Source organism: Pleurodeles waltl, chromosome 1_2 (genome assembly GCF_031143425.1).
Source record: "Pleurodeles waltl isolate 20211129_DDA chromosome 1_2, aPleWal1.hap1.20221129, whole genome shotgun sequence".
NCBI classification, from domain to species: Eukaryota; Metazoa; Chordata; class Amphibia; order Caudata; family Salamandridae; genus Pleurodeles; species Pleurodeles waltl.
Window position 1 is genome coordinate 68,406,532 of NC_090437.1, and position 19,125 is coordinate 68,425,656.

Here is a 19,125-nt window from a genome sequence, read left to right on the forward strand (position 1 = left end):
CCTCCCCAGATAGCCGAGTGTGGTGATGTTTTTCAACCAGCCCAGACATTGAACGAGAGATAGATCTAGAAAAGGGGCGGGCACTGGGGATGATTCTCAGTGCGAAATTTAGCTGGCCTACCAGCACCTGAAGCTGGTTTAGGGTAACTCTCTTCTGAGACAACATTACATTAATGGATTCCTTGAAAGCCAGCAACTTCTCCTGAGGCAAGCGACTAATGAATCAAGGACCACAATTATCACAACTTGACCCAGCTAAGACCAGCCAGGCAATGAAGTGGGAATGCAGCGGCCACCCTCACTATTTGCAGAAAACCCTATGTCGGTTCAAGATAGACTTACGCAGGTAGGAGTTACCATTTAACAGGAGGATTGCAAACACAATTCTTCAAGGCAGAACCGAGATGCCCGACCAAAAAACGACTGCCAGCGTTCAAAATTGGACAATAAACAATGTGCATTGGTAAACTGTTAGTGCTGTAAAAGCAGTGATTCAAACATGCAAGATGTGCACACAAGGAATGACCTACTGTAAGCTTAAACAATAACTAACCCGGCTATCAGTGCACTTTTATTTGCTTAAAAGCAAGCCCCCAGAAACATGCTTACATAACAGACACAATTTAGAACGCGGGACCCCGCTCCCGTCCAGCCGCCGCGAAATGGTAAAGAAGGGCTTGCCTTCTTGGGGGGGCCATTAAATAGCCTCCCACCAGTTTGCGGCGGGCGGAACCAGTCAGGGCCCAACGTGGACCCAACGTTCGTTCCGGGGAAGACTTCCGCCCCCAGGCCTCGCGAGGCCTGGGGGCGGAAGTCCGACCGGCCATCTGCGCACCACAGGTGCGCACCTGAGAGGAGTGCTGGGCCTCGTAGCCCCCGGCTCCTAATGGGCCGCGCCCCCCCACTTTGGCGGGGGCGCTTTACCCTTGTCTTTTGCACAGCGCTGCACTGGCGAGGAAGTCTTTGGGACACCAAAATGCAGTCATTTGTCAAACCCCATCCTACTGTCAAGGCCTAGAGAGCAAGAGTAGGAATGTGCCTGGCAATGTGCATTCCCTTTCCGAACAGAAGTGAGGGTAACTTACTAAGTCACCAGCTGGAAACCTGTGTGAAACCCCAGGGCACGAGCTACTCCCATTGAAGGTCGCCTTGAGGATGCAATGACAACGCAACAAGCGCTCTTCAACCTGTAATAGCAGAGGGTTGATTCAAGTCTGGATTGAGGTAAAACATCAGCCTCGCTGCTAGCGATACTTCATTTTAGTGGCAGACAGGGGCCAGAAGTCTAATGTCTAATGCGATCTAGCAGTGTGCATAAATAGTCTTGGATCACACTACTAGGCCGTAACTGGCACACAGAGAAAGAAATACATCGCCACCCCCAGTGAGGGGCATCACCAACAGGTGTAAGCAATAAGCATGACCACGGGATCCAAGTTAAAGCTTGCGCTGGAGAGCAATTCCTGCTCCACTGCCCTCTGTCTTCCCAGACGCCACCTCACATGCGTGCAAGTAAACTTTCTCATGCGCAATGGCATCATTTGAAGGTGTCACAAGCTCCAATCCTGAGCGATGGTGGCTGCAGCTGGAGGGAGCGCTTGAGGGGTTAGGAGGGGCTCTACGGTCCTCTCCGCCTCACTCTCTAGTTAGAACTAGAAGCCCTACTTCTCCAGTGCCTGCTCTCAGCAGAGGGAGAATATTTAGACAGGCAATTCCTGGGTGGGTTCTGTGCGCCCGTAAACTCCACCACGCAGCAGAGTTTTTGCTGAACTTTGCGCTCCAAGTGGAGCGCGGCGGCTAGGCAAACTCCACTAACTCCGCAGGCGGAGCGGATTTAACCACTCACCCTTAGTTAGTGCATGTACATGAGACATGTAGTTCCTATCCCCAGCCCTGTAAAGACAAAAAACAGCTATCACCAAATCAACAGGTATAGAATAACTGAAGAGATCTGTCACACATTACTGGACAATTTGGAGTACTTTAATAAAGTCCACCAATGCAGGTCCTAAATATCCAAACACTCGGATTGCTTGTTTACATTTCACAATGACTTGGGGTGATAATAACAATGCCCATCCCTACAGATCTCTCCATTTCTTTTGCAGACCTGCCAACTTAGTAAAACATTTCCCTGTGTGAGAAGTGGGCGTGGTCATTAGAGGGTTGGGGCCTTGTGTTGAGAGCTGCTTCTGTGTAGACATTTCTGCTCTTCTTCTCTGGATTGCCCCCTACTATAAAACAAACACTTGCAATGCAATGGGTCTTGTGTTTGCTCGAGTTACTGCTATTTGCCTTGAAAATTTCTAACTGGACTTTTCTTGCCACACACTGAAAATAAAAAAGTAAAACAGTTGACATAAGCAAGCCAATATAAAGCACCGCTGTGAGCGTGAAGCAAGATACAAAAGGAAAAAGAAGTTCGCTCGCAGTCAAAGTTATTGGCAAAAGTGCAATTATTCATGTAAAGGGTTGATGACCAAGGCGGTAACAAAACCGCCCTAGGGAGGGACAAACATAAAGCAGTTACCAAAAAAAAGAAAGGATTTTTGAAAGGCAAGCCCACGAACGAGTGATAGTGATATGCGTGCTGTGGGCGTGGTTAAAAGCCCAGATACATACCGCTGCTATGCTCAACCTAAAAAAGAGCAAAATCTTGTTGAGACTGTTGTTAGCGATGTCCTGGGGTGTATTCACACTCCTTCATTGACATCCTACTCAGAGCCTCTACAAACAGCTTCAAAGCCACTGTTGCTCAGTGGTTTCAAGCTGTTTCCCTCTCACCGAGTGATATCGGCTCCTCACAGTGTGACCATGGAAGAAGACCCAATATGATGTGACACACAGTGGTATCATGTGACTTGGCAGGTCTGCTTCAGTCCTCCAACTGTGCAAACTCAAGGCCACTAAAATACAAACATTCTCAGATTGGACAGCACAGTGCCGTAATCAGCTAAGTGGACTACATCATAAGAATTACCATAAAGCGACCTGCAGGCCTGTACAAAACTACCAGTGTACTGAAAACCATAAAACTGTACGTCTGCCTCTCACCCCTCATCATCCAAAACACTGATATGAGCTGCCATAACATAATAACCCCACCCTGGTGGTCATCACGCACAACATGGAACTAATACACGGTGTGGCATGCTACCCATGTAGGCAAGCGCTTCGGCACCCCACACAGGGGTAGTAAGTGATGCTGCAATAAAATACACGGTCAGCAAGACAGCATGTCTGTTATCTGACAGAGCCAGTTTGTGACAATATGAGTATCCGTGTGGTGGGATGACACACCAACTTTTGTTTTGTAATCGAAATGTTTTTGATTTAAAAAATATATAATTTCATTGTTTTAGCTACACCGATGCTATTCGGTAACCTGGAACAAATTGTTCTTGAGAAAATGGAAGCAGCTAATTCCTAGCCATATAATGATACCCCAAGCAATGCCATGCCACCCCAGGAGAACACTGTTCGTATGTAGAAACTGCTAGATCTTAACTTCGCATAGTATGAAGGACACTGCAAAGCATTACATGGGACGCAGGATATAGCATAAAGGTGCACGGTCTCGTGGTGTCCCCCCTCACCCCCCCATGAAAGACTAAACCTAAGAACCAATACAGTAACTACTAACCTTAGTTTCCGTCGTGGAGTTCTAGCACTTAAAGAGGTAATTAGCGCTGTATAAACGCAATCACAACATTTTCCATAAAGTGTAGAAACTGCGCCTGGGTTTACACTTTGTTCATTAATATCTGTTTAATTAGAACCCGTTAGGGGTGTGCTTTTAGGGGGGTTGGCAGACCTTCGAAAGGCCAGGCTGGTGCAAGTCGTTCCACCTCTCCCAGTGTGGAGGGGGCTGTGGTGGGAAGGGAGGGGTTGGCGTCCCACGGCAGTGCAGCTGCGCCTGCCTGCTCTCGCTGGCGTCAGAGCCCTTTAATAACCACAGTGCTGGCTTGAGCTCTCAGGCTGCAAGAGCTTGAAGTTGAAGAGGTCTCCAGCTCGAGGAGCCGCGCAGTAGCCACGATGAACTCCTCGGCGTTTCTTGTTCTGTGCGCGTCTTTGTGGCTGAGCCCCGGAGTCCGCGGTGACTGCGGGCCCTGCACTCCCGACAGCTGCCCCTCCGTTATCTGCCAAGTGCCTGAACTCCTGGTGAAGGATGACTGCGGGTGCTGCAAGCAGTGCCTGAGTGTGGAGGGCGAAGAGTGCGGGGGCCGGGGCGAGCGCAGGGCGCGCTGCGGCGCGGGCCTGGTGTGCGTGAGCCAGTCCAGAGCAGGCGGGACGGAGGGCACGGGGCTCTGCGTGTGCGAAGAGGACGGTGCCGTGTGCGGCTCCGACGGGAGGTCCCACCAGAGCGTCTGTGCGCTACACCTGAACAGCTGGGAGGCAGCGCACTCCGGCCGCGACAGGATTCACAAGGTGCACGACGGCGAATGCAAGCTGGGTGAGTGAGCGTATGGGACAATGGTCAGAAGTCACTTGCACTGTCGCAACTCCAAGCCCTCTCAAGTTATTGTGCGCTGCGAAATAAGATCAGTAGGTGAACGCACATCTGTGCAGACATCACTGTTAGTCACAGGAGAAGTGAAGATTCTAGAGAGCATGAGTAGCCATTTCATACTTTTGATGTTGGTAGAAGTAGTATCATTCATTTGGGTGGTGCTTACATCTGTTAGCTGCCCTTTGAAGAAAACATATTTTCAAGCTTAGTCCAAAATATATATTTAATAATCCTGTGATCCTATAACATTTACAAATTACTCAGCTTTCGCCGTTGTGGTTTATGGTGTCATCAGAACGCCCCAGGGGCGATCTTGCACGTTTGCTCCATCTGCTGAGATACTGGTGTTTTCGAAAAGAAGACTGATCCATCGACAATATTTCTGCCTCATGCCCCATGTCTTGTTCCCTTCCTTTCTACAGGTCCTTTTCCCACCTCTCCCACATCATGTCAGAAATGTGTGGTTACCTAACGTAAAGTGCTAAGCACATTGTCAGCCTAACATAACATCAATGCTGTTTCTTTGGGAATAAGGCTGAATAAGACTGACTTTTAAGGATTACATGGAGCAATGAGACCTGTTGGCATTGTTCAAGGCTTTGGGTATTAGTAGTGTGGGTGGAGGGATGCAGACTTTGGGTGCACTTTTAATGGTGGCCTGATCTGAAAGCTGCTGGAGTGCACAGTATTGAAGGGACCACGCAATAAGCGCCTTTACCATAACTTTCATGTTTAGAAATTATCTCCCACCAGGGCCGAACTGGCCGTAGTGGGCATCCGGCGTTTTCCGGTGGGCTGGAAGAGTGGGAGCCAGTTTTGCAGCAGTATCCAAAGAACAAAAGAAGCAGTGCTTTGTCTCCCCCTCCTGACGCGGCGGTTGTCTGACAAAAGTGCCAGGGCTGCTTTGGGTTCCCAGTCCGGCCCTGTCTCCCACCCTAGTCTTGATCAGGCGCTTCCCTGCTGAGTGTGGCTAACCGAGCCTGTGTCCTCGTTGGATCATAGAGAAAGGCCCTCTAATTTTAGAAGCATTTTCCAGGCACAGGCTAGCTGACGCAGTGAACCTGCGCAGGGTAACTTAGTGGATAATCACAAACATTTTGCAATGCATCTACTGCATTTATTTGCTTCTCTGTAAGACACACGATTGGTCAAGTTATAAGAAATTTAGAAACTGATGTAAAGAATCCTTGTCTTTGGATGTCCGTTGAAATCAAAATGATTCATTGGGTACATTTTTTACTGATCTTACACATAACTGCTTGATTTTGTGAATCAGATCTATGGAATGCAACAGCAGATAAATAACTCTAAGTCCATTCAGTATACCGATTTCACTGTCAAGTCTGAGAACACAAACCATACTTGACTGATAAGGTAGCTCCTGCTTCTTCAGTAGCAGGCTTGAAAAATCAAGAGATTGGCACTAGAACCTCAGTTTGAGTAGAAAACGCTTCTAGACATAAAAACGCTCCACTCAAACGTTTTTCTGTAAAGTAGAAGAGAAATATATATTTAAGATTCAATTATTTTAACTTGTCAAAATTATAGTATGCTTAATTTTCATTATGTAATGCAGTAATGCTAGCTTAAAATCAGTGAAATATATGAGAGAACTTAGGACATTACTGACTGATGTCCATCTCTGTTGCCCTGTTTTTCGCAAGATTGACTGCCAGGGCTCATTTGGGGGTGGGGACCACATTGCAGCCATAGGCTAATGGACTTCGATTATGGTGGTTGAGATTGTTTGCCGCTGGTGTCCTGGGGTCCATTTTACTATGCTCTGCAAACTTGTCCAAGGGCACCCTTTTTGCTTTCTTCCTTGAGGCACTACCCCTTTGGTTCCCTTCCTCTGCTGATGGAGTTCCCCAGCATTCCTAATCCTATTGTGTAGTTGGGACAAGGCAGGACTGTCAAATCACCACCAAAAGTTAGATGTGCCAGCAGAGTTCAGTTCACATATACATCCCAGTGGTTACTGACTCAAACTTTTAAGTTCAGTTTATAGACCTTGTTCTGCAGTTCATTCTCTCGTTCTCTTATAGTTCTATGTTAGAAATGGGGTCTCTTGTTGGCAGTGGCTTGCACCCTGTCGAAGTAGGGACCCTCACTCTAGTCAGTGTAAGTGAGTCACGCAGCTAAGATAACTCCTGCTCACTCCCTTGGTAGCTAGGCTTGAGCAGTTAGGCTTCTCTCAAAGGCAATGTATAAAGTGTTTGTACACGCACACACACAGTAACACAGTGAAAACACCACAAAAGTACTCCACACCAGTTTAGACAAATAGCCAATATTTATCTGAGTAAAACAGGACCAAAACGACAAAAATCCAACAAACACAAGTAAAGATACACATTTTCAAAGATCAAATGTAGTTTAGTGCCTCAAAACACAATAGCTCCAACTGGGGCTACCATGATGACTTGACAGAGTCGCTTCCAACAGTTCGCGGCACTCGTGAGGGAGCAGGGCCGACTACGGAGTTATATAGACACCTGTTACAGTACCTTTGAAAACGATGAGGAAACAAAGACGTTGCATGGAGTAGGGGAGGTTAGGTGTCGCTGTAGCCTGTAGTAACTCGTCGGTTCCTTACTGCTAGGCAGGGAAGGTGAGGCTTCAGATTGTTATGGTTAAAGAGGAGATGTTGCGGCGTTGGCGGCAAGGTGTTGGTTCCCTAAGACAAGGAGGGGCCAATGAATTCCACAGATCAGGATACGAGGCTTTGCGGTGTCGTGATCACACCCCGGGGCCACAGGTGCTGCAGTGGTGTCACAATTGAGTGCCACAGATGTTGGTGACACTGCACTGTGTACTCATGCTGTTGTGGGACATCTCAGGTGCTGCAGTGACTTCGGGCCTCTGTTGTAGGTCACGGTCATTGCACTCAGCAGGGACCATGAGTCCAATGCAAGCAGCGGCACGGGGTCAGAGAGCAGCACCATTTCCGAAGACGTGCTCAAAGTCAATGGACTGGTTTCATTCTTGTTGCACCACAACTTACTTCCAAGGATTCAAAGATTGGATTCGTCACCACTTGGCAAGTCAGGACTCTCAGCAAGAGAGCCCAGGCACTTGCAGGTGAAGTCTTTGATGTCGCTGAAACTTCTTAATAGGAGGCAAGGTCAGTCCAAGCCCTTGGAGCACCTTTGGAAGCAGGAGGTAGAAAGCAAAGTCCAGTCCTTTCACTCCCAGGACAGAAACTGCAAGCAGCAGGCCAGCACAACAAAGCAACAGGCAGAGTGGCAGTCCCTCCTTCAGCATCTAGCTTTTCCTCCTGGCAGAATTTCCTCAGCCCAGAAGGATTCTAACTATGTGGTGTCAAAGGTCCAGTACTTATACCCATATCTGTCTTTGAAGTAGGTTAACCTCAAAGAAAAGTCTTTGTAGTGCACAAGACTATGCCCTTCCCTGCCCTGGTCCCAAACACACTCCTCCAGGAGGTTGGAGACTGCTTTGTGTGGGAACAGGCACAGCCCCATTCAGGTACAAGTGTCAGCTCCTCCCACCACTGTAGCTCAGGAAGACCCATCAGCCTGGTGATGGGCCACCAGGATTTGCAGGGGGCACCTCAGCTCCCTTTGTGTGACTGTCCAGAGTGAATGCACAAACAGCTCAACCGTCATCCTGACCCAGACGTGTATTCAGGAGACAGGCAGAGGCACAGAATGGTTAAGCAAGAAAAAGTCCACTTTCTAAATGTAGCATTTTCAAACTCACAATTCAAAAACTCACCTCACCAAAAGATGTATTTTTAAATTGTGAGTTCAGAGACCCAAACTCTGTTTCTCTATCTGCTCCCAATGTGAAAGATATATCAAGGTAATTCCCATATTACCCCATGGAAGAGATTGTCCTTGCAATAGTGAAAAACAAATTTAGCAGTAATTCACTATGAGGACATGTAAAACACACCAGTGCATGTTCTACCTTTTAAGTACACTGAACCCTGCGGATGATGGCTGCCTTGGGCCTGATTTAGGAGTGACTTACATGTAGTAAAAGGCAAGGTTTAGACCTGGCAAGTGGGTGCACTTGCCAGGTCGAAATGGCAGTTTAGAACTGCACACAAAGACGCTGCAATGCCAGGCTTGAGACTTGTTTGCAGGGATACTCATGTGGGTGGCACAATCAGTGCTGCAGGCCCACTAGTAGTGTTTGACTTACAGGCCCTGGGCACACACAGTGCACTGTACAAGGGACTTAAAAGTAAGTCATGTATTCCAATCATAGCACAACCAATCACCAATACATTTTAGATAGTAGGCATATGCACTTTAGCACTGGTTAGCAGTGGTAAAGTGCCTAGAGTCCTAAAGCCAACAAAACAGATCTGAAAAAAATAAGAGGAAGAAGGCAAAAAGTTTGGGGATAACCCAGCAAAAAGAGCCACGTCCAACATTCTCAAACTGTGCTATCACCTGCATGCTGTGGTTGCATTCTGAGGTGGTGCAGAATGAATGTGTGCAGTGGTCCTGCTCCTGCAGTTCTTGAGCTGTCTCGACTTAGTCTCCAGCCTTGCTTGTAGCGTGGCAATCTAAGCAATTCAGCTTCTGCGGCTGCTCTTGTCTTCGGTAGTTGCAAACTCCAAAGGCCAAGTGCAGCTGGAATGCTCTTACAGAATACAGGACCTCCAGGCGATATGAAATTTGTGGAGTTCTTTGGTAGTTGGGTCTTTACGCTGATCAGGACTCTCCTTCTGTACTGAGAAAAGGTTCTGAAGTTGTCAGCGGTAGCAGCAGCTTTTTCAGTCATAGCGAACTGGTGAACTCATTCATTAAATTGGCAGAAGTCTTGATGCAAATGATGGAACAGCTCACGGAGACCAATGTACCATTCGCACACATGGGTCACTCTTGGCTTTTCTTCCTTGCAGTCTCTTGCTCTCTTTAGCTACAATCCCAGTCTAACTCCCTCCTTCTGCAGGGACAGACACTCTCCTTCCCTCTCTCAGTAGACAGATAGGCTTCTAGTCTCTAGGCAGACCCTCAATTTTTCCAGCAGAAAGTGCAGATTTCAGGTGATGTTCACTCACCTCTTTGAAGCTGGCTGCTATGCAAAGTACTGAATGCCATGCTGTCAGCAGCCCTGGTTACCCAGCAGTCCTTCTAACATTCTGTGAATCACTTCCTTCCCTGATCATGAAGAACTTCAAATTGGATCAAAGCTGGATGGATTGGATTTCTCTTTAATTCACATTTTTAGGGCATGTTGATTTATTGTCTGAGTTCTCAGGATAGATTTGCGTTGGTTCTCTTTCAAATGTATTTTTTTAGCTGTTCCTCAGACCCAGAACTTGTGCAGAATGATGACTCACTGCATGGGGCATTGATGCTGGCTCTAAGCAGAAGTATCCGAAACAAGGGCCCATTTAAGTGTAAGATCTCTCCACCTGGCTGTCCTCATCCTTCCTGAATCAGTAATCAGGGACAGAAAAGAAAGACCTACCTAGAAGCTTCCTTATAGCGAACAACAGAAACTGCAGTACCACCACTCACACCTACGTCTAATAAATGAAAGTGCTCAGCAATAACTAATCAGCAGCCTTTTTCTAACAAGAACCTCAAAGGTCCTGGGGTTACAGTGAAGCAAACCTTTTACATGAGGATGACCTTGGGTCACACTCCCGCCTACAGCAAAAAAAAGGTCTGCTCACGGCTAATCTTTCAAAGATTGGTATGCTGCCACCACTGAACTGTGCAACAACCCAGGAGATTAACAATACCACTATATCACCAAAAGAAGGCACACCTGGTGCTTTCTCTAGGTCACAGAAGGTCACAGAATAGATTCTGGACCTTGGCTTTAATATGAGCAGGTCTAGCCCTCCAGGCACACTAGATGAGCAGGTTAACTGGGTTTCAGACCCAGTTGAGTAGGACACAGTGCAAGCAGGAGTTACTGGGCCTCAGATCTGATGGATGGGATTGTCAACCTCTAATGTTCTGGGGCTTGTCCTACTATCGCTCTGCAAACTGGGCTAAGTATAGCTCCTTCAGTACTTGACAATCAGTGGTAGCAATGGTGGTCAGTCATAGGCTTCTCAGGGAGGGAGTGACAGAATGCATCAAGCCCTACAATCACCCAGTAGTTCATTGACTGACCAACCCAGTCCTTGCCTTTTTTAATAAAAAAAAGTACTTTAGTACACATGAACACAAAATTCTGCATACTGCAATTACGAAGAATTACTGTTTCAGGGCTGCTGTCTCTGAATTTCAAGGTCCCTTTTCCTCCATTATAAGGTAGAGTATATGTATGTTAGGTTTCAGGCAAGCAAACAGTACTACCTCTATGATGCAGAGTTTTTTCGTTCACGTTTACAATCTTAGTTCCAATGTTAACCTTCACACCAATGTGAGTCGTCCTTGCAAGTAACGGTTGAGATCACAGCACGACTCAATTTTCTCCTTTTGGAGGAAGACACACCCGCTGCGGGTGTGTTTGCAGTCTGGTCTCCAGATCATGAGGAGCAGATGCTGGAGCCGCTCCTTGAAAGCAGGCTGGTGCCAGTCTCTGGTGACACAGGTGGTCTCTGGGGTTTTACAAGCTCTCTTCTGGGAGCAGGGTGAGTTCTCAGGGTCAGAAGCTGTGTGAATACCACATGCCCATTTCAAGCGGCAGCAGTGGTGCAGCTCCGATACTACTCAATCGATGTTGGGTAAGCAGCTTGGGCCGCTCAGGTCCAATCAGTCAATGCGACAAGACAGTTTACTCAGGCCACACTTCCAGCCTGTCGTGGCTCAGTCTGCTTCGAAGCTCATCCGTTACAGTCACAGTGGCGGATTCCACTTAGGCTTACTTCAGATCAGTGCCACGAGCTAGCCACAATCCTGGTCATAGCTGTGCAGTCTGCTGCATCACACCTTTGGATAGTGCCACAGATTAGCCGAGTTCGGGGTCACATTGTGCAGTCCACTCTGCTAGACTTTAGGACAGATCTTCAGCTTCCAGGTCAGCTGCTTCTATTCATCCTGGCAGTTCTTCCTGCAGGATTGGCTCACTCCTTCCCTCTTCTTCGGGGATACGCCACCTTCCAGGCACTTCAGGACAGAGAGACAGGTCTTTCTTCTTGGTCAGAGTCCAGGTAATGTCAGCAGACACCAGCTCTGGGCACACAGCAGTGCTCGATGTATTGTAACAAGCACACATTTCCTTGGTCAAGGAGAAATTGGAATTAGAGCACAACTGAGTCAACAGCTCCCACTTCAGTGCAGGCACAGCAGACAGGGGATGTGTATACTCTGTCTGCACTACCAGAATGTTTTGGGTTGGTTCCTCTTTCGTGTACCCTGTACAAGATGTCTTCCAGACTCCATTGTTTAGAATGATGATTCTCATAGCAGAGTCGTCACCAGGATAGATAACTTACAACAGAGCCACAAACAGGTATAAGCATTCTGCACCTTGCTGTCAGCCACCGCACTTAACAGTGATCACGAAGAGAGTTAAAAGGCTGGCCTCACCTAAAGGACGCTTCACACTCTGAACAACATAGACTGTAGTTCCATCCTTTACCCCCAGTAGCTACCCAATGACAATGTTCTGGAACACTAATCAGTTGCCCCTTGCAGCAAAAGAACCTAATCAAATTTCTAAAGGGAGCCATGTCTCCTCTTTTCCCACTCTAGTGTCAAATTCACCTGTCTCCAGCTTCAGGAATGTTATGAATGACTTTAACTTTCTGGCAAAACAATGTCACCTCCATCTTGTGCATATAAACAGACCGGGGGCTTATAAAATGAAACTTGCAGGTCTCCATTACATTGGTTCACTCATACACGCAATGCATGTGTGTGGGGGGCCACACAATTATGTACATGTAAACATGTTCTCAAATGTTAGTACAAAGACGTGAGGCAGTGTGCAGCAGCAGAACTTTATGAGTGGGCCAGTAGGCCTTCACCCTTGTGACACAGAAAAAAAGGTCTGGCCACAAATACAGATTCACACAACATGGTACACTGCCACCACCGCTCACATGCTAAACCCATGAGAGTGATGGTAGTCCACTGTCCAGCAGCTGTGAACATGATTTGTTCACCCCTTCAGGATCTTACTCATGTCAAGAGACAGGTCTAGGCCTTCACGCACATGGTAGATTAAAATAAGACTTGGGCTAGAATAAAAAATTAAGGTGCTCACAGATGGGCATTCAAGGCCGGGATACACAACTGTACACAATGCATGGGACATTCCCATCCCAAATGACGCCTCTCCCAGATCAGACTACCCATAACCTAATCCATCGTTGAAGAAGTCTGTTCGTTGTATCAGCATAATCGTAAGGAAAGTCTATATGTATTCCTGTGGTTCATTCTGGCTTTTCCCTCTAATGTGAAATCTAGACCTTGCAGTGAGATAGTCTATCTCAGCAACTTGGTATTTTCACCTTTCTTTGTCACCAATCACTTAAGTGGTTTGTAATCTGTCTGTACCACAAACATAGTACAAAACACATATATCAAGAACCTTCCCAAAGCTCACTCTGTGAGAAAGCACTCCTCAGTGGACACCCAGTTATTCTCTGTAGATGGTACCTGTGACTAATAAAGGCCACTGGATGCTTTTTACCCTTGTCATCGAGTTGAGTCAGTACCACTCCAACTCCTTTGTCTGGGGCATCACTTTGTACAATTAAGTTTTGACTGAAGTCACAGCCTTGCACAATTTGCTCTTCAATTCCTCAAAGGCTTTTTCAAATTCCTCAGTCCAATTCACCTGCCTGTGCTGCTTCTTGGATGTCAAAGCTGTCAACAGGGCCACTGTGGTCCCATAGTTATCTACATAGTTCCTTTAGTAATTAGTTAGCCTTGAAAAGGCTTTCATTTGAGCCTGTGTAGTGGGCACCTCCCACTCCAATATTGACTGAATCTTGGCATCAAATGGTTGAATCTTCCTGTTACATACCTGATGCCTGAAGTAGACTAAGTTGTCTACTCCACCTGGCATTTGGTTGCCTTGATGGTTAGTTTTGCCCGTTGTATCCTGACCAAGCCCTGTTCTACGTGCTGTCAGTGAGCCTACCTTCAATTGCTAAACAGTGATATGTCATCCTGGTAGGACATACAGAACCCTTGTAGACATGATAAAACATGGTTCGCCAGGTGCTAGAAAGTGTCAGGATTATGTTTCAACTTAAAGAACATTTCCCTAAACAGGAATAGCCTTTCTGGTGTAGAAAAGGCAGTCTTCTCCTTAGCACTAGACACTAAAACAATCTGCCAGAAACTGCTGGTCATATCAAAGGTGCTGAAGTAATTTGCAACACCCAGCTGGACCACAAGTTCATGACCTCTGAGGGTTGGATCAGCACCTGCATTAGGCACTCTATTGGGGGCACTGTAGTCCACTTAAAAGTGGAAGTCCTTTTAACTTTGTTTGGCACCAGCACCACTGAGCTCACTACAGCACGCTGAGATCAATCACCCACAACTTCAACATATTGGTCACCTCTGCTTGAATGCATTCCCAGACTCTGACATCTGATAAGATTTGCTTTTGGTAGGCAGGCTATCGCCTTTGTCAATATGATGAGCACAGGAAGGTGTCAATCCTAGTCAGTGAGACTAGGCGGGGACACCACCAGCCTACATTCCTTCTCCTGCTGAGGTGTTAAATCGAGGGCAAGCTGTACCTCTTCCACAGACCCACTCCACATGTTACCATGCCATAAGTCAGGAAGAGGCTCACTGTCTTGCTCAGTTTCCTCTGCCATATTTATGAAGTTCATTGTTTTATCTCTCTGAAGTTAAAGATTAAGCCAGTTCACATGAAACGCTCCACTGGGTTCCCTTGTGGCACCTATATCCACCAAGCAGGTCACTTCAGGCAGTTTTTATACTACCCTATAAGGCCACAGTGCTTATACTCCACATCTCTGGGACAAATGGGTTTTGGCATGAGTGCCTCCTGACCCTCCTGGTACACAGTCAGCATTGCTTTCTGATAATACCACTCTTTCATGAGCTTTTGGTTAGCCGGTAGGTTTTTCTTTGCCTGACCCATGTATTATGCCATCAACCTATTTAGGCCAACCACACTGCCTACGGCATCATTTTGACGTGCCTTGGAAGTTACTTCCCACCCCTCTCCTATTAAGGTGAGCGGTCCACGCACTGAGTGCCCAAACAGAAGTTCAAAGTGACTGAAACCATCTCCCTCTGTGGAATCTCTTGGTAGCCAAATAAGAGACACATCAGGAAAAGCCCTACTTCCTGTTGACGTTCTCTGATAGAGTTTGCATCATGCTTAAGGGTCTTGCTAAATGTCTTCACTAGCCCAGTGGTTTGTGGATGGTATGCAGTGGAGAAGTGGCAGGTCACTCTAGCTTGCTCCCTCATCTCTCTCATGTAAGAGGAGCTAAAATGAGTTTCCCTGTCAGAAATTACTGTCTTAAGAAATCCAACCCTCAAAAACATCCACAGGAAAGATCTAGCTACCATCTTTGCAATTTCCAGTCATGCTCCTCAGGGGTACAGCCTCTGAATATCTGGTGACATAACCGCTCCTCACCCCCAGTGAAAATCTACCTGTTGCCGGATTCTGAACCAAATATGACCTATCCCAAAATGGAACAATTACAACTGATAAAGACAACACCTGTGCCCTGGTTTACCTCCTGACTTACTACTCTGCTGGCACGTAGGACATATTCTGCAGAACCTCTCTGTATCTCTATGCATCTTTGCCCAGTAAAACCGAAGATCCAACCTATCACAGGTCTTTCTAATGCCCTAGTGTCCTGCCAAATAAAGATTGCATGCAAGTGGCAACAGAGAGTTCCTGCGCAGTAGTAGAACGATTAGCCCCTTGCTATCACCTGGCTTAGGATTTACTGACTCACTACAACAAAACCTTCCCATCTCTACTTTGCTGACCTGCTCCTAGGGTTCCTTCTGAAGTGAGGCACTCATCTTGTGCTGTGCAGAATTCCTCACATGTTGACAGGTCTAGCACCAAAGTATAAATATGGGGTTAGTTTTGCACCGAATTTGCATAAACAAAAATGATGCAAATTTGGAGCAAAACAAGTATAAATATGCCCCTCAGTTCTACCATATTTGCCCCAAAGTTAACCTTCCCACCAAAGCGAGCTCTTCTTGCTGTCCACTGTTGTACTGCAGCACACGTCAGTTCCTTCCTCTTGTGGGAGGAAGACACACTGGCTGCAGGTGTGTCAGCACTCCAGTCTCCTGTCTGTGAGCAGCAGATATGGGGGTGCTCCTCAAAGTCTTCTCTTGAAGAGGCGAAGCATCAACTTTTAAGGAGATGAGTCTGTTCCGAAAAGCACAATTACTGGGATGTGTGGACTTTAATAGTTGCAGCACTTTATACCCACTTCCGAGGACCCAGGACTGGATTGGCACCACTTGGCAGGGCAAGACTTGAGCAAGCAAAGTCCAGGTGCTGTTGCAGGTCGTGTTGGGAATCTTTTGTGTCCCTGAGACTTCAGACGAACAAAAGACAAGCTAGCAAGCTCTTTGAGTCATTCTGGGTTCAAGTGAGATGGATCCAGTCCTTCTCCAGCAGGGCTGCACAGCAGAAAGGAGTTCTTCAAGAGCAGCAGTCCAGATGTCAGTCCTTGTAGCAGCACAGCAGTCCTTCTTCGAGGCAGAGTACTTCACAGGTGTAGAAGTGTACTGATTTGGTGGGGTCAGCTATCCAGCTGTTACACCTAGATTTACCTTTGAAGTGGAGGGTGCATGGGTGGCTCCACCGCAATGGCGAAGGAGCATCGCCCCACTGGCTAAGAGCCAGCAGCAGAAAAATAAAACATTATTGCATTATCATTTTATATTTCAGCTGCTGGCTCAGCCAGCATGTGCAGAGAGGGAAGGAGCTGGGGGGGTGGTGGTGGGGGGAGGAGGAGTGGAGTGTGCACCAAGGAAAAGCCCCAAATGCAAGGTAGAGATATCAAGATTTTTCTTGAAATGTCAGTCTTTCTGGCCATGTTGGTAGCTGTAGTATTGGACTCTGGGTCAGCTGTCACCCAGGCAACCCTAACAACCCCAGGCATTTCTGACAACTAGAGAACTGTGGGAGTCCAGAATGCATCTGGCCTGCATGGATTTTATCACTTTTTCTTACCTAGATTGGCCTGCAAACACAATACTTTGTCTAAAATTAGATATTTTTTGCAGGATTTGCAAAGGGAAAGTTCCAGAATATGTACGGTTGCATGAGAGTCTTACCACCTAACATTCCCTCACTGCTTATGATAAAAACAGTACCTCACTTGTGTGGCTTGGTCAATCACCCAAGTAAGAAAGGCCTCCAGATGCAACGTGAAGACATCAAGGTTCTCTCTGGCATTTCTGTCTCTCTAGTGATGTGGGTAACTGCTGTATTTGGCCCATGGGATTTTAGCTTGTCTGCACATATCCAGTGTGTGCGCAAGTGTGCCTATATTGTTGGCATACAAAAAATAGAAAATAAATGACTCACATAATCACTCTTTTAAAAGTGAATGCTTATTCATATTTTTTTCTTATTACATTTTGTAATAGCTAATGCAGTTCTATGAGAGGATCATAATAAGGTAAAGTATGTGAAATTGTTACTTATTATTTTTTTCTTTCCCAGATGAGGGTCTCTGGCCAAAACAATACAAAAATATTCAAAATATAACTATGACAATGAGGAAACGTTTGGTCTTTGAATATACAAGCCATCCAGAACGTACATTGCTTTCATGTGACTTCTTTCACTTCAAGTGATGCTACACATTGAGCAAGTTCGGACGTTCTACTTTCCAACGCGGAAAATCGTAAAATACCCGTTGCTAAACTATCGAACCGGCTAAAGGGCAACATATGACCTCGGGAACGCTGATGTCTCCCGACCGCACACCATGATCGCCCTCTTTGTACATGTATCCATCTCCCAACTCCCCACCACCATGTCACCTCATAATGCAAAGCCCTGTGCTCCTGAAATGTAGATCGTCTTGTGCTTCCCTGATGCACAACGATCAGTGTTAAACGTAAACACACAATCAGAGCTCTCTTGATACACATCACACAGTGCTTCCCCGATACACATCACCCAGTGCTCCTCTGGGACAGTGCTTTAAATGGAAAAATAGAAGTGCAGGTACTCTGTACCAGAGTACCTGCTTGTTTCTGAGAAGTGCCGGTACTCTCCCATTAAAAGTATTGCGTTTTTCTTGAGATATGCCGGTACTCTCCCTTTCAAAATAAAAAAGCACTGCTTCTGGGACACATCACTCAGGGCTCCTATGCAGCACACCATCCAGTGCTGGTCAGTGTTACATCACCCATTGCTGCCCTGAGGTGCGTCGCTGGAACTCTCCTGGTGCCCTTTAGCCTCAGGTACCCGGATAAACATCATCAAATGCTCACCAAATGGAAATCACCCCGTGCCCCGCTCTGATGCACATCAGTCTGTGCTCAGCGGCTGCACCTCACCCTGCGCGCTGTGCCACACGGGGTTATGATTGACAGTTGCACTGAACGCACGGGTCCCCGAGTGCTTGTTTGACTGTCTGGTTATAGATATGTTGTTTTTGTGCCTTTGTGCATACTCTGTACTAAAACCAAACCTATTGACTTTGTCAGTGCTTGTTCGTTTAATGACGAGTAACAGCACTTCAGTTTTACATATATCATTCAAGGCCGGACTTTTTATCAGTGCTCATGCCCCTTTTGCACAACTGGTTCCAATGTATCAATGCAATCTAAATATTTACAACAGCACCAGGGAAAAGATTTAAGAGATTCAATGACTCATTTCTAAAAAAATAAAAGTGCATACTTATTACAGATAGTCGTCCCTGTTGCCAAAAAAGTGACACTGCGTTCATCAGGATACAAGGACAGATAGAGGGGGCGCTTTTAGTGCATGGCCCGAGCCACAGATGCATCAGGGCCTTTCCCAACTCTCTTTGGGAGTAGGGTTGTTTGGCACTGGGTGGACCTGGGTGCCAGGTGCTCCCCCACTCTTTGTAATTCTATTGACCTTCGCCTCCAGCCAGACTTTTAATGAGCTCCCCTTATCCCTTGGAGGGAACAGCCGTGTCAGGGGCTCATTTGTCTGATTCGGTACCACACAACAAAGGTAATTACAAGACAGCTATCCCAGAGATATTTAAAGAGGAGCTGCTCTCCTAAAGCAAGTCAGAAACAGTAGCCACTGAATGCAAATGATTACAGTTTTATTTTTGTTTATGTTTTTTTACAGATGACCAACAAACAAAAGAAGTGTACTCGACTCATTAAAAAATACAGAGGGCATTTTAGAAAATACACCTCAATGCAGATTTAAAAGAGAACCCAAAAAAATGCTAAAAGTCAATAACAGTCTGACGGTTGGGAAAGAGCAGAGCCACTAAAATAATGCAGTTTTAAGGATGTGGCGTTTTCCGCATAATAATGGATTTACTCCATTTGCCACGTAGTCCATTACCTGCTTCCTGGTGTGCAGATTTTAACAAAAAATATTTCTAGCTCAAACGGATCAAAAGTTGCTAAAAATGCAGCAACACAGGTTGCTGCGCATTGGGAGGCTTGTTGCAAAGTTTGACTGATCATCGTTCTGTTGCTTTTTACTGTGTTTGGGTGTCATTATTGAGGTGAAATCTTTGCCAGATAGTG

At 46.5% G+C, this 19,125-nt stretch overlaps 1 protein-coding gene across 1 annotated transcript in view; it reads left to right on the forward strand.

Annotated features, from left to right (window-relative positions):
* Positions 1-3,877: 3,877 nt before the first annotated feature.
* The window catches only part of IGFBPL1 (insulin like growth factor binding protein like 1), a 102,665-nt gene continuing 87,417 nt past the window's right edge, over positions 3,878-19,125 (forward strand). Inside the window, exon 1 of the mRNA XM_069236465.1 lies at positions 3,878-4,453. Within this exon, the coding sequence (XP_069092566.1) occupies positions 4,036-4,453 (418 nt within the window). The 5' untranslated portion in view covers positions 3,878-4,035. The remainder of the gene's footprint in view (positions 4,454-19,125) is intronic.